Source organism: Taurulus bubalis, assembly GCF_910589615.1.
Source record: "Taurulus bubalis genome assembly, chromosome: 1".
NCBI classification, from domain to species: Eukaryota; Metazoa; Chordata; class Actinopteri; order Perciformes; family Cottidae; genus Taurulus; species Taurulus bubalis.
The window spans coordinates 48,714,885-48,730,338 of record NC_136589.1 but is presented as its reverse complement, the minus strand read 5'-3'; the positions used below and the strand labels follow the sequence as shown (position 1 = coordinate 48,730,338).

The 15,454-nt window shown below is 41.7% G+C and overlaps 1 protein-coding gene across 1 annotated transcript; it reads right to left on the bottom strand.

Annotated features, from left to right (window-relative positions):
- Positions 1–3,267: 3,267 nt before the first annotated feature.
- Positions 3,268–14,592, bottom strand: osr1 (odd-skipped related transcription factor 1). Its single transcript, XM_079223265.1, has 3 exons — positions 14,473–14,592; positions 9,360–10,067; positions 3,268–3,515 (listed from the first exon to the last, which is right to left on the bottom strand). The coding sequence occupies exons 2-3, from the start codon at positions 10,037–10,039 to the stop codon at positions 3,383–3,385; spliced, it is 813 nt and encodes a 270-aa protein (XP_079079391.1). The 5' UTR covers positions 10,040–10,067; positions 14,473–14,592; the 3' UTR covers positions 3,268–3,382.
- Between the last annotated feature and the right edge of the window lie 862 nt (positions 14,593–15,454).

Sequence of the window (15,454 nt, the reverse complement as noted above, 5' to 3'; positions counted from 1 at the left end):
ATGATGGATAAGCCTCTGGGGGAAAAAAGGCTATATTTTTGAGAGTCTGGTGTTGCCAGCAGATATCAAGGCCATACCTTTCTGTGCCTTGTTCATTGTTTACAGTCCGACCAGTAACTTGAGATGTAATACTTGAGTTGGAGTTGAGACAACAAGTATGACCGGATTGTACTACAGGTAATCATTTTACAAGCGCATTTGAAACCAATCCAAAGCTAAATTCGAGATTTCCTTTCCAATGCGTTCCACCTCTTTTGATCCCCACTAAGACTGTTTACCTTCACCTCTGCAAGCAGCATTCCAGGGGCCAAACGACGGGCACTGCAATAGTATCACTTAAATCACAACAACAGTTTGCATGTAGAGTCCAGAAATTCCATCCATCCATGGTTTAGATGAGTCAGAATTTTAGACTTTATAAAATGTGAACCTATCTTTCTTTGTTATAATCCATGGTAACATTGTTTACATTGCTCAAAGCATGATGGGAACTAAATGAGCAAAATAATGAAGCAATATAATAATGAAGCAATATAATAATGAAAATTTGCTTTTTGTTTGTTTTAAATTTGACAGTAATACAAATGTTCCACCAACATGGCTGTTGTACCCCTGTCACACTGGTACAAACTGTTCCAGTGTTCCAGGGAACATATCCTATAGAGAGTTCTGGTGTGTACCATTCACACACCAAATGCTCAACATGAGTAGCCTAATTAATACAATGAAGCAGATAAGAATTCCTTAAGCCTGATAATAGACTGTGATTTAGTGTAAAACACTCACAGAAATAGTACACTAACAACCATCACCATACATTGTGTCGCGACCACTGGTGCCCATCAGGAACCTTGGAGTCTGCAGGCCTAGGCCAAGCTACATGTTTGTCCTCCCAGTGTCCGGTAGCAGTGCTCTTTGATCCCTCCTGCCTAGAGTCCCTTCTGCTTAAATCTCAACAAGCCTTATGTCACGTACACCATCCCGTGTGTGTGTGTGTGTGTGTGTGTGTGTGTGTGTGTGTGTGTGTGTGTGTGTGTGTTCTCCCTTGCTTCCCAGGGAGTTAATGACAGACTGATGAGTTCCTGGCTATGAGAGAAATGGTGAGCAACAGGCCAACCATCCGCTCAGCTCTCCTCCTTCCCCTGGACCAGCAGCCTTCTTCCTGCATACACGCGCGCACACACACACCTTGATTTATATTTTTACTCTCATTTCAGAATATAAGTGCACGCTCTCAAGTGAAACAAGATCAGCCATAGCTGTTAACTTAGACAACCTAGTCTGTAAATCCACTGAACCAAGCTTCCAATTATTGGCTATGTGTTTGGATCCTGTTCTATACGTAACACACTATCATTTCAGCAGATCAGAAGGGGTTCATCCGAAACAAGCAGGCCTTTTTTAATGTAAGATATTTCCTCAATGTGTTATATAATGTATCCTTTGATCGGGTGGAGTTCAGGTTTGGCATGAATTTGTTTGCTTGGGTAAAACATGCGTCCCCACAGCCCTATCTTTAATTCTCTCCTAAAATGTGCTTTATAACTAATTCTATGCTCAGGGTAAGGATAGCTGAAACCCAACCACCGCGGAACAAGACACACAAGTTGAAATGCCAAGACTGGGCCAAGACGCCAGCAAGGTAGAGGTGGGGTACTGGTGTGGAGCTGGTATTAAAGATGATCTAGTTGGACCTTTTCGGGTTGAAGACGGACTCAAAATCGACTCTCAAACCTACTGCCAGTTTTGAGAAGATACTTTCTTCAAGCAGTGGTCCAGGAAAAAGTCTGCATCTTTCAAGAAGACCATGATTTGTATACAGGACAATGCTCCATCGCATGCATGGAAGTCCTCCACTGCATGTCTAGCCAGTAAAAGCCTTAAAAATTAAAGAATAATGACATGGCCCCCTCCTCACCTGAGCTAAACCGGGGAAGGAAGCCCACCTCTCTGAACACTTATTGCTGTTATTACACCCAAAAAAAACAACACAACTTGCCTAATAATTATGCAGTGTATTCATTTTATTATTATTATTTTTTTTTTATAAACTGTAGGTGGATTTGATTTACTTATTGAATACAAATCAAACCAAGTGAGATCAATTAGTTACACCAATATAGTGTTAATATTTGAATGGGCCCCGGGCCACTTTGTACTTGAAAAGTTGGGCCCCAAGGCCAAAAAGGTTAAGAACCCCTGCTTTAAAGTATTTCAATTTAATCTAGAGTTAAAAAGTGTAGAAAAATGTCCACTTTAAAAAAAGGATCAAGTCAGCGGCTGGTCTGCCATCTTGTCCCTATCGAAAATGTCTGCAGTGTTTTTTATCCAAAATGATGGCTACGCTTTTTGCTGCTAATTCACGCACACATTCACACCCAGTGGCAGCGAGCAGAGGGTGTTGTTCTGGGGCGGGCATCAAACTGCCAACCTGGTAATCCTCCTCATCATTGTCATGATAATAATGAAAACCAACACAGACTCACAGCAGTTCATAAAATATAGTTACGAAATGCAATCTATTAGTTTTGTTTCCATGAATTGTCATTGTAACATTACGCAACTAAATGAAAGTTAAGTTTATGCAACAAAACCAATTAAGATTTAGGAAAACCATCACAAAAACACTTTAGGTGTCTGTTTAATTCCTGTGTCCACCATGAAAAAGGATCTAAATCGACTTTCCATTGTCATTGTTTATTTGTTGAGCAACACATAAAAGTGCGCAAAACCAATAAATGACTTCCTGTGGTTACTTCCTGTGACTGGGCTGTGCTTTACTTGTCGTCTGATGACCACCCTACCTCCACTCTTACCTCATATAGCAACATTTCACTCAGACAAACAGCCAACCACTTACAGTAAAATATTTTATTTAGAAACGATTATTTGTTTTGAAAATAAGTTTAAGAAATCCAGTGATATATGTAAATAATCAATTATTAGGTTAAAGTGCAAAAATACATTTTTTATATAATGCATCTGTACAAAAATAACTTTGGGGGTGTGATATTGAAAAGGAGGGAAATGTATTAACATGGCTTTGATCATTCTCAGTTGTTATAAAAAATATTAATTGTATAACAGTTGTGTCCCTTTTTTAAAACGTTTTTGGATTATAAGCTTCGTAGCAAAGTATTCCACACATCCATTAAAAAGTAATTGATAACTAAGCATACACTTCTCCACTAAGGCCTACAGTATTCCTGCATTATTCCTTTAAGAGCTGGCTGGTGAAATGGTTCATCGTTGAAGAGTATTCCCACAGAAGCAGAGCTCTGCCTCCAACAGCTGAGATGAATAAGTCTTTGGTTGTTTTGAGTCTTATTGTCTTTGGTCCTGTTTTTCCAGTGTCCCCGTCCCGTCCCTGTAGGCAGACTGATCACTTGATCTTGGCTGGCTTCAGTTCCTTGACCTGCATGTGTAATGTTTTGTGGACAGCCAGAGTCCTGGACTGACAGAAGCCCTTCCCACACTCCTGACATTTGAAGGGCTTTTCTTTGGAATGAATGTACCTGCAGGGTGGACACACAGAGCAGCCAGTTAATATTTAAGAAGAATCATGTCAGATTTCAGAACATTCAACAACATCATTTCTATTGAGACTTCAATATACAGTATTAGAAAAAAGAATGATCTGGAAGTTTTGTGTTATAGCCAGAATAAAGTCATATTATAAGAGATTGCTTGGAGTCATTTGTGCATGTTTGTCTCTGTTTGAGACTGTCTCTAGACTCGAGGATGTTTCCCACTGAAAATCCTGGGAAAGCCGATGGGAAGTGCACTTTAATGGAGGCAGTGAAGTTACATTTGTGTGGACATAAGCCAGAAAATGGTGAGATTCATGCCTGATCTAAGTGTTTTTTGTAAGTTTTTTTTTTTTAGCCACAACTCTTAACTCTAAAGAGAGTCCCAAATAGGGTTATGTGACAGTTAGACCGCAGCAATGTCATGGGACAGCAGACTATACATGACTTAATTCCTGAAATCGCAGAGAACGCATATGTGGGATATGTGCAGAAAGTAACATAGCCAAAATATGTATTTAGCCTGTGTTGTTTATCCTACTATTTGTTTATGCTGCTCATGTTCTTTTGGTTACTTTCACTTCTGGTAATATGCAGGTGTGTGCTTTCCCTTTATGTACTTCGACGTCTGGATTCAGGCAAAGAGGGGCAGCGCAGCTCCGATTGTTTTCTGTTCCTACTTTATTCAATCCACTCCAGTTAAGCGTGTAACTCTTCATTTAACTAACGGCATAAAACATATGTGGACTTCCGGATGGATTTGTTTTGAACACATCACAGTTAACAAGCTACTTTTAAAATTGATAGCTACAATAAGTCAACACAGATGAAATGGATGATATGTCTGTGTATGCTACTCCTGGACAACAGCAGATGCAGACTCTCTCCTGATGAACCTCCCTTCACAATATCCAAGTCCGTTTTTTTGGATCCCTCAGAGTGAAGCGTGGAAGAGAGTGTGATGTTATTTTCACATATTTTCAGTTCGGGGGGCAGACACGGTCACCTCATTTAAGAGCAGACCTAAGACTTTCCTCTTTGATGGTGCTTATAGTTAGGGCTGTTTCAGGCTTATAGTTAGGGCTGGTTCAGGTTTATAGTTAGGGCTGTTTCAGGCTTATAGTTAGGGCTGGTTCAGGTTTATAGTTAAGGCTGTTTCAGGTTTATAGTTAGGGCTGTTTCAGGCTTATAGTTAGGGCTGGCTCAGGTTTATAGTTAGGGCTGTTTCAGGCTTATAGTTAGGACTGTTTCAGGTTTATAGTTAGGGCTGTTTCAGGTTTATAGTTAGGGCTGTTTCAGGCTTATAGTTAGGACTGTTTCAGGTTTATAGTTAGGGCTGTTTCAGGCTTATAGTTAGGACTGTTTCAGGTTTATAGTTAGGGCTGTTTCAGGCTTATAGTTAGGACTGTTTCAGGCTTATAGTTAGGGCTGGTTCAGGTTTATAGTTAAGGCTGGTTCAGGTTTATAGTTAGGGCTGTTTCAGGCTTATAGTTAGGGCTGTTTCAGGCTTATAGTTAGGGCTGTTTCAGGCTTATAGTTAGGACTGTTTCAGGCTTATAGTTAGGGCTGTTTCAGGTTTATAGTTAAGGCTGGTTCAGGTTTATAGTTAAGGCTGTTTCAGGCTTATAGTTAAGGCTGGTTCAGGTTTATAGTTAAGGCTGTTTCAGGCTTATAGTTAGGGCTGTTTCAGGCTTATAGTTAGGGCTGGTTCAGGTTTATAGTTAAGGCTGTTTCAGGCTTATAGTTAGGGCTGGCTCAGGTTTATAGTTAGGGCTGTTTCAGGCTTATAGTTAGGACTGTTTCAGGTTTATAGTTAGGGCTGTTTCAGGCTTATAGTTAGGACTGGTTCAGGCTTATAGTTAGGACTGTTTCAGGTCTATAGTTAGGGCTGTTTCAGGTTTATAGTTAGGACTGTTTCAGGCTTATAGTTAGGACTGTTTCAGGCTTATAGTTAGGACTGTTTCAGGTCTATAGTTAAGGCTGTTTCAGGCTTATAGTTAAGGCTGGCTCAGGTTTATAGTTAAGGCTGTTTCAGGCTTATAGTTAGGGCTGGTTCAGGTTTATAGTTAAGGCTGGTTCAGGTTTATAGTTAGGGCTGTTTCAGGCTTATAGTTAGGGCTGGCTCAGGTTTATAGTTAGGGCTGTTTCAGGCTTATAGTTAGGGCTGTTTCAGGTTTATAGTTAGGGCTGTTTCAGGCTTATAGTTAGGGCTGTTTCAGGTTTATAGTTAGGGCTGGCTCAGGTTTACCTGGTCCAGCCCCTAGATATGCTGCTATAGGCTTAGACTGCTGGGGGACATCTTAGGATACACTGAGCTCCTCTCTCGTCTTCTCCTCTTCTTTCTCTTCTTCTGGATAAATTCATGTCTCTTCAAATGCACACTACTAACTCTGCTTCTTTCAGGGAGCCTCTGTGTTTCCATGGATCATGGCTGTCTGGAACCGGTCCTGCCTCCTATCTGGATCGTGGTCCATGCCTACTACTCATTATATGAATAATTTCTGTGCTGTAACTCCGTTACGTTGTTCATTCTGTCACATGACATCTATTGCTTCTGTCCATCCGGGGAGAGGGATCCTCCTCTGTTGCTCTCCTGAAGGTTATTATTATGTTATTTGTACAGATTGTAAAGCCCTCCGAGGCAAATTTATATTTATGATTTTGGGCTATATAAAATAAACTGAATTGAATGTTTAGCTATAAGAACTGTTTCCATCGAAGTTGCATCATCGCTTGACACAGACTCTTTCATCAATGCCAGACGAGTTCAAGGGAAAGAACTACAGTGTGACAATTGGGCCAATTTTGTGAGAGCAAAATTCTAAAGTTGGTAATTCTTAAATCGTAGAAAACGGTACAAAAAAGCTGAATATGGTAACATAATGCCAATGTTACACCAATGTCAGAACCAAGTCAATTGATTACAATAAATCAGTGGTTTGATTTGGGTCTGTTGTTTTTCTGTGCATGTGGCGTTACTGATGCAGCACAAAGCAGCTCAGCAGCAGGAAGCCGCCACAGAACATCTGACTGCAGTTATTTGAACACATTCTACATATTGTGACCTCTTTTAAAGTGACATGTCATGGATTTCACAGCATTTCTTTGAACTAATCTTGTCAAATCATCTAATGTAAATTAATGATTTTAGATTGAGAAGATACAATGTACAATATTTCTACACCTGCTCTGCCTAATGAAAATGACCCTGATCCAAATTTACTGCTAACACCATTTTGATTGATGACATAAATAATTAATTGTCTTTGACAATCTAGGTATGCTGGTAATTAAATGCAAATTGTTGAAGTCTATTTGGTAGATTCATTGTATTTTTTTCACAATTAGCATTAAACAATATAAACCTTCCTCCATCTACCATTTTGTACTACTATTTTACACTTCTAGTCTTTTCCTTCCGTTTTATGCGTGAAACTGCAGTGACTGTATATTATGTTCTGAGTGCTGCAAAAAGATAGAAGGTGTAGACACAATGTAGACAGTCTAGACATGGTGTAGACACAGTGTAGATACGGTGTAGATACAGTGTAGACACAGTGTAGATACAGTGTAGACACAGTGTAGACACAGTGTAGACACGGTGTAGACACAGTGTAGACACAGTGTAGACACAGTGTAGACACGGTGTAGACACAGTGTAGACACAGTGTAGACACGGTGTAGACACAGAGTAGACACGGTGTAGATACAGTGTAGACACGGTGTAGACACAGTGTAGACACAGTGTAGATACAGTGTAGACACGGTGTAGATACAGTGTAGACACAGTGTAGACACAGTGTAGACACGGTGTAGACACAGTGTAGACACAGTGTAGACACAGTGTAGACACGGTGTAGACACAGTGTAGACACAGTGTAGACACGGTGTAGACACAGAGTAGACACGGTGTAGATACAGTGTAGACACGGTGTAGACACAGTGTAGACACAGTGTAGATACAGTGTAGACACGGTGTAGATACAGTGTAGACACAGTGTAGACACAGTGTAGACACGGTGTAGACACAGTGTAGACACAGTGTAGACACAGTGTAGACACGGTGTAGACACGGTGTAGACACGGTGTAGATACAGTGTAGATACAGTGTAGACACAGTGTAGATACAGTGTAGACACAGTGCAGATACAGTGTAGACACAGTGCAGATACAGTGTAGACACGGTGTAGACACGGTGTAGATACAGTGTAGACACGGTGTAGACACGGTGTAGACACAGTGTAGATACGGTGTAGACACAGTGTAGACACAGTGTAGACAGTGTAGACACGGTGTAGACACAGTGTAGACACAGTGTAGACACAGTGTAGACAGTGTAGACACGGTGTAGACACAGTGTAGACACAGTGTAGACACAGTGTAGACAGTGTAGACACAGTGTAGACACGGTATAGATACGGTGTAGACACAGTGTAGATACAGTGTAGACAGTGCAGACACGGTGTAGATACAGTGTAGACAGTGTAGACACGGTGTAGACACGGTGTAGACACAGTGTAGACAGTGTAGACACGGTGTAGACACGGTGTAGACACAGTGTAGACACGGTGTAGATACAGTGTAGACACAGTGTAGACAGTGTAGACACGGTGTAGACACAGTGTAGACACGGTGTAGACACAGTGTAGATACAGTGTAGATACAGTGTAGACACGGTGTAGACACAGTGTAGACAGTGTAGATACATTGTAGATACAGTGTAGACACAGTGCAGATACAGTGTAGACACAGTGCAGATACAGTGTAGACACAGTGCAGATACAGTGTAGACACGGTGTAGACACGGTGTAGATACAGTGTAGACACGGTGTAGACACGGTGTAGACACAGTGTAGATACGGTGTAGACACAGTGTAGACACAGTGTAGACAGTGTAGACACGGTGTAGACACAGTGTAGACACAGTGTAGACAGTGTAGACAGTGTAGACACGGTGTAGACACAGTGTAGACACAGTGTAGACACAGTGTAGACACAGTGTAGACACGGTATAGATACGGTGTAGACACAGTGTAGATACAGTGTAGACAGTGCAGACACGGTGTAGATACAGTGTAGACAGTGTAGACACGGTGTAGACACGGTGTAGACACAGTGTAGACACAGTGTAGACAGTGTAGACACGGTGTAGACACAGTGTAGACACGGTGTAGATACAGTGTAGACACAGTGTAGACAGTGTAGACACGGTGTAGACACAGTGTAGACACGGTGTAGACACAGTGTAGATACAGTGTAGATACAGTGTAGACACGGTGTAGACACAGTGTAGACACAGTGTAGATACATTGTAGATACAGTGTAGACACGGTGTAGACACAGTGTAGACACAGTGTAGATACATTGTAGATACAGTGTAGACACGGTGTAGACATGGTGTAGACACAATGTAGATACAGTGTAGACACGGTGTAGACACGGTGTAGACACAATGTAGATACAGTGTAGATACAGTGTAGACACGGTGTAGACACAGTGTAGATACAGTGTAGATACAGTGTAGACACGGTGTAGACAGTGTAGACACGGTGTAGACACGGTGCTACCTGTTTTAAAATATCATCATTGACCTCATGAACAAAGTTCAGTGCTTGATGTGAGCCAGCACTGAGCGGCATATTTTTTGCCTAAATTTGGATGGAAAATTGACTCTAGAAGAGGTGGCTTCTCGAGGGGGTTAATTATGAAAAAGGGGCTAATGGCCAAGAAGTTGTATGAAGACTGAAGAATAAAGCTTGAGAGAAAAGTTCAAACCTTGCCTATTATAACCACAATTAGACAACTGCTACATGAAGTGGGCCCGTATCTCACCTGTGGTCCCGGAGATGGTCCTGTCTTCTGAAGGCCTTGTGGCAGATATCACAAGTATATGGCCTCTCGTCCGTGTGCGTCCTCTCGTGGATCAAAAGGTTGTAGGATTTGGTAAAATGGCGGCCACAGAACTTGCAGACAAACTCTTTCTTGGTCTTGGAGGGAAGTCGGCCTCTGCTGGACTTGCGCTCCGGTGAGGAGAGTTTGGTAACATCCAGGAGGCATCCAAGGCCGGCTGAAGTCGGGTGGTGAGCCTGTGCTGCTGCTGCTGCTGCAGCAGCGGAGGCACCCGACATGCTCAGGTCTTCGGCCTTCAGATGATCCTCCTGAGTGGCTGCAGCTGCCAGGTTGGCAAAGTCAAAGCGGGGCTTGTTCTTGGAGCTCTGCAGCAGTCCCGCTGAGTCATGCTTGGACTGCAGGAGGTGAGGGAACATGGGGAGGGAGGCCATGGAGGAGAATTGGGCAGGCAGCTTCGAGATGGTGCAGCGGGGCAGGGCCAGCGGTGGGTAGCCGAGGGTCCACTGGTGGAGGTGGATAGCGTGCAGCGCACTGAAGCTGTAGATGCTGTGAAAATGATCCGTTGGCAGCTGCAGGCCTGTGGAGCTCTGGAGGAGGGCGTAGTTAGCTAGCTGGAGGGACGGGTGCAGAGGGACTGGTGTTGGCAGAGTCTTGCTGCCCATGGCTGCCACACGGAATCCAACAGGTCTTCTGATAGAGAGAAAACATGAGCAGGTGAAATGATGCCAACTTTGAGCCAAGTCCCATTGAATTATGTCTCTTACTTTACTTTTACTAAGCCAATTTAAAAAAGAGAGCAATTAAGATGACCAGGGGGTCTGATCACAAGTTTCTACTGCAAAACACTAATGTACACATACACTAGGGCTGCTCAATTAATCAAATTCTAATCGCGATCACGATTTTGGCTGCCACGATTAAATGAGCATGATCGTCGGCGATATTGACGTTCAAAATGCTGCTCTGCTACATATCAAATCAAGCGCTTCCTCAACTAACAGTCAGCCAACCACCAGGGGAGAACGAGATGGGAGGTGTCATGGCGCACCCTGAGGTGTCATGCGCGCGCACCGCAGTGGCAGTCTAAAAAAAAGTTCTGTCTGCAGTCGACCCCGGTATTGGCAGAAGTAGAGAGACAGACAACAGAAGAGAGAGCAGACGTCACGGTGTCGTGTGAAAGGTAAATCAAATGCCAGGAGCAGAAGGCGACGAGCTAGTCCCTCGAAAAGGATCATAATCTGTTGTCTGGAAGTTTTTGGGATTTAGGGCAAGTGATGCTAACCAAGAACAAATCATGTGCACAGAGTGTGTTAGAGTTGTGTCTGCGCCGCATAGCAATACAACTAACTTGTTCAACCACCTGAAAAATCACCACAAAACACAGTACAACGAATGCATTAAGGCAGTGGTCACCGACCTTTTGAAGCCCAAGATCTCTGACCTCTGCCTCGGTGACTGGAAAGATCTACCTATTGAGGCGTTGAGAGAAAAAGACTGTCCAGACTGTACTTACAACGTGAGGCTTTTTATTTGGCCGAATTGTAATTGAATGAAAGCAAACACTTTGTCCAGCTTTCAATTTGATGTGACCAAGAACACACTAAATGACTTAATTTCAGTGCAACATAAAAAGGAAATTATTTGTTAACCGCACACCATATGAACAAGAAAAAACACATTTCCAATGAGCAGGCTGGATGACTACCAATATTAACTGTTGTATTTATCAATTCTTGTATTTATCAACCGTTTGAATTGAAGCATAATTTTAGCAAAATGTTAGAAATGATCTATTTGAAATCAGTTCAGTTTTTACTTTGTAAAATATCTGAATTGGTAAAGTTGAGATATTTTATTTGCATCAGGCATGTCCTGAACACATAAATATCAGTCAGATATATTTACATTAATTATCTTTCCATTAACCCTCAAATCAAATAAATACATTTCACACACATTTGAGTTGTATGTTCTCTTTAACTCACTAGTTCAACGGTGGCCAACCAGTCAGAGACTGAGAGCCACATTTTTTACTGTGTTACCGCAAAGAGTCACATCATACACATGGGCACACATGATCTCCCCCCGTCAGCCAAAAATTAAATCCATTTAATTTAGGGTTAAGAAACCCACATTACTCTATCAAAGATCAAACTTAAAACAGATGAAAATAACAAAGATTAAACGCACGTTATTATATTAACTTTGTTCAAAGCTTTTTTGTCACAGTTGAGAAGGACATAACTGTAATAAGAACATGCATGTGGTCTGGGGCGGTGGGTCAACTGGTCTGGCTGCAGGACCCACCATCACCCTGAATGACAAGCGACCAAAGCGAGGAACATTTTCAACTTCTCAAATTGATTTAATGAAAATATGGTGCAGTTTGAACCTGAGATAGTGTCACAGTATGCCAAACACAGAAATATTCCCTTTCACACTCAATTAAAAACCCCAAAGTGCATCTTAAGGACACAAGGTAATACAACACACATAATAATGTTATAACTTCAGCCTTTTTGAACATAACATAAAAAAAAGGTTGGGAATGAAGCGAACTATCACAAATAGTCCGGTGTGTAAACTCACGCAAGTAAAGTGTTGTGAACGCAGCATTGAGGAGTGTGTGAATATTCAGTTCAGTTTATTTTATATAGCCCAAAATCACAAATTAAAATGTGCAATCTGTAACATAACACCCTGTCCCGGGGCCTCAGATCAGGAACAACTCCCCAAATAAAGATAGTAAAAGCCCTTTCACAGGGAAACAGGAAGAACCTTCATAGAGCAACAGAGGAGGATCCCTCTCCAGGATGGACAGAAGAATAGATGTCATGTGACCAGAATGAACAACGAAACAGAGTTACAGCACATTACATCAATATGACTGAAATTGAATAAACTGCACTCTGCCGCATTCAAAAATCCCTTCAAAATAAAAGCACAGGATTTATTTATTTTTAAACGGGTTTGCGAATGACTGAAAACGGCTCGGCGATTACATGGCTTTCAAGCCGTCGCGCCTTGAGTTTGACAGATTAAAAAAAAAAAAAAAACACAAACTTCGATATGAACGTAAGAGTTGCATGAAACCAGGCAAAGAGCCGCGGGTTGGCCAGGCCTGCACTAGTTGAAGGTCACATGTTTTACTTAATGTGAATATAATTAATTTAATCTCATTTCCATATATGCTACGATTTGTCAATATCTTATTTTGAAAACCGAATGTTGTGTCACATGGATCTTTCCGCTAACTTCATAAAAACCCCGCTCGCTCCCGATATGTGTCGTTTGAATGTGTTTACCGTGAATGTCAGGATAGAGGTGCAATGACATTTCAGTGTCTGCTGAGTTGACCGCAGTTCGCTTTGACATGACTGGAGTTGCTTTCGCGCTGCCTGTGGAGTCTATCAAGTGTGCTCACGTCTGGTCAGTTGCATGCCCTTATAAGGAGCTGGCGGGGCGTTTCTGTATGAAACAGGTGAAAATCAAAAGAAAATCCATATTTCTGAATTTATTTTTATTTTATTTTGGAGAGCGACGGGGAAAGTCCCTGAGATCGACTGGTAGATCGCGATCAACGGGTTGGCGACCACTGTGTTAAGGCTAAAGCTAACGTATCTCCGTCTGTGTCCAACGTCAATCCAGAAAACCATAACAGCGACCCTGCATAGCGCGGCAGCGTATCCATCCACCTCCCAAAGACACACTGACACGAGTCCAATAAATACTGTGAGCAGAGAAGGCTTCCGCAAAATGGTCAAGACACTAGACAAGAGATGCGGGATCCCCTCACGCAATTATTTCTCCAAACAGGCATTACCTGCACTGTATGAAAAACGTTGGGGGGAAATAAAAAGGGATGTCACAGTATACGTTTTATTTTGATGCAAAGACGTGTACATTAGTAAAAAGTGTTTATACTATTTTATTTATATTTTTCTTCTACGAGATGCACTGTGATAAGGACCAGTCTGATGCAAACATTTGTATATTAGCCAGAATGTAGCACAACAATGGAAGTGGAAGCAGTATTGTTCATTTAAACGTGAAAGCAGAATAAAAATATGTTGTCCCTAAAATGAATGAATCGTCATGAGAAATAATCGTGATCTCAATATTGATCTAATTAATCGTGAATATGATTTTGGCCATAATCGTGCAGCCCTAACACACACAACAACTACATTTATACAAGAAACCAATGAAGTGTGAGAGGAATTAGGCAGGTATTTAGCAACCCAGTCGCCAAAATAAAATGTTATATTTCTTTTCTGAACCAAAAATATGCTTTATATCAACATTTGTATATATTTACATATCAACACTATTGTGTTTTGCCATTGCAAAACTGGATTCAAATGTAGGTTCAATTTAAATTCAGGTTTAGGCAAAAAGACTACCTGTCCAACTTTAGTAAAAGATCAAGTTCGTCTTAAAATAAGTAAGTCCTTTGGGTTTCCGATGTGCTGTTAGGAGACCAGGCTGCTCTGTGGACAGGTAGACGGTAAGAATAGTCTCCCCTCATTGTGTAGAAGTGCATCCATTTTATAAACTGCATTTTCTCAGCTGTGGAAACTGATTAAGTGCTTCAACTCCAGAAGAGGAAGATCAGTACAGGTTTGTTCAATTAAAATAAATTCTTTGGAAAACATGCTGATTCGCTTCCTTGAGATGAGAAGATGGATATCAATCTGTGTGTGAGCATGGAGTCAAGGTGGCTAAAGACTGGAGTGTTTGTTAGGAAATAGTTCTGGAATGCAACTACCCCTAAAACTACAAATGATATGTTTTACCTGTATGTTTGCGTTGCTTAACTTTTTAAACCTCAGCCGTGTTTTCTAAAAAATTGCGAATGGTTTGCAATTAAACCATTTATACTAAATCCAGATTATCTCCTCAACCACAAGGCTATTTGAATAATTTCAAAAAGGTATAATATACAGAAAACACTTGTGAGACAAGTTAATGCTCTGATTGACTTCATACAAAGACTGAATACTTTAATGTCACAATTCAAGTTGTAAACAAGTTTGTACTCACTTCCCACCCCTACCTACCAAGACCCGTGCTTCCCCAAACCACACTCACTCACTTCTGTCAGGAGCCAGTCAAGTCCAGTTTATTGAAGCTGTTGGTTGCAAGCAGGCCCGGGGTGGGTAATTGGGAAAATCGGGAGTTTTCCCGGTGGGCCGCTTCACTTCTGGGCCGGTCGAGAATTTTATTTGTTGACATTTGTCACGTTAGTCCGTCTTCTCTTAAAGTGGGCTACACACGTTCCGCATTCTGACACCGCAGCCTCTGCATGGGTTGTACCATGCGAGGAAGTTCTCCCCTCCCAAAGAGTTGGTTCGGTCCGTAGCCCGTCTTTTCCAAAAAGTTTTCTCAGATAGGCTACCGATAGCTGGGCCGGCCCGACCGCAGCGATACGCGTCAGGGAGGATGGACAAAGGGAAGAGGGCAGGAGGGCTGAAAAAAAGAAAGGCGTTGGAGGAGGATGCTGCCAAATGTGCCAAGCTTACCGATTTATTTTCAAGAGGACAAACACAAGTGGCAACTGGTAAAGAGTCTCTCTTTACCAGTTGCCACTTGCCTAATGATTAGCAACGTAACTATTCGGCTAACGTTGTAGCCTTGATTGATATCGTTGTAGCGTTGTCAACCTATTCCCAAGCAAAACATTAAATTGAATTAAAATATTAGCCTTTTTATATCACCCAAAATATGGTGATCCGTAGACTTTGCAAATATGATGCAAATATTGATATATAATATTGATATTGAAGTATGCAGTAATATGACTCTTAATGTTTCTTTGTAGCTTCGGAGCAGCAGATAAGAGTCTCCTGCTGAAAATGATGAGCCCGACATTTGCAATGAGGAGGCCATGACTACAGGGACAGGTAGAGAGGATAACAGAGGAAACTATGAATTACAGTTATATATTGTAAGAAAGAGCAGGATATGACAGTACTTGATGAACCAGTATGCATTGTTTGCTCAGAAGTGTGTGTAGTAAAGGAGTAAATCACCACTATATAATACTCATGCAGAACAATGATGATGACAATGACGGC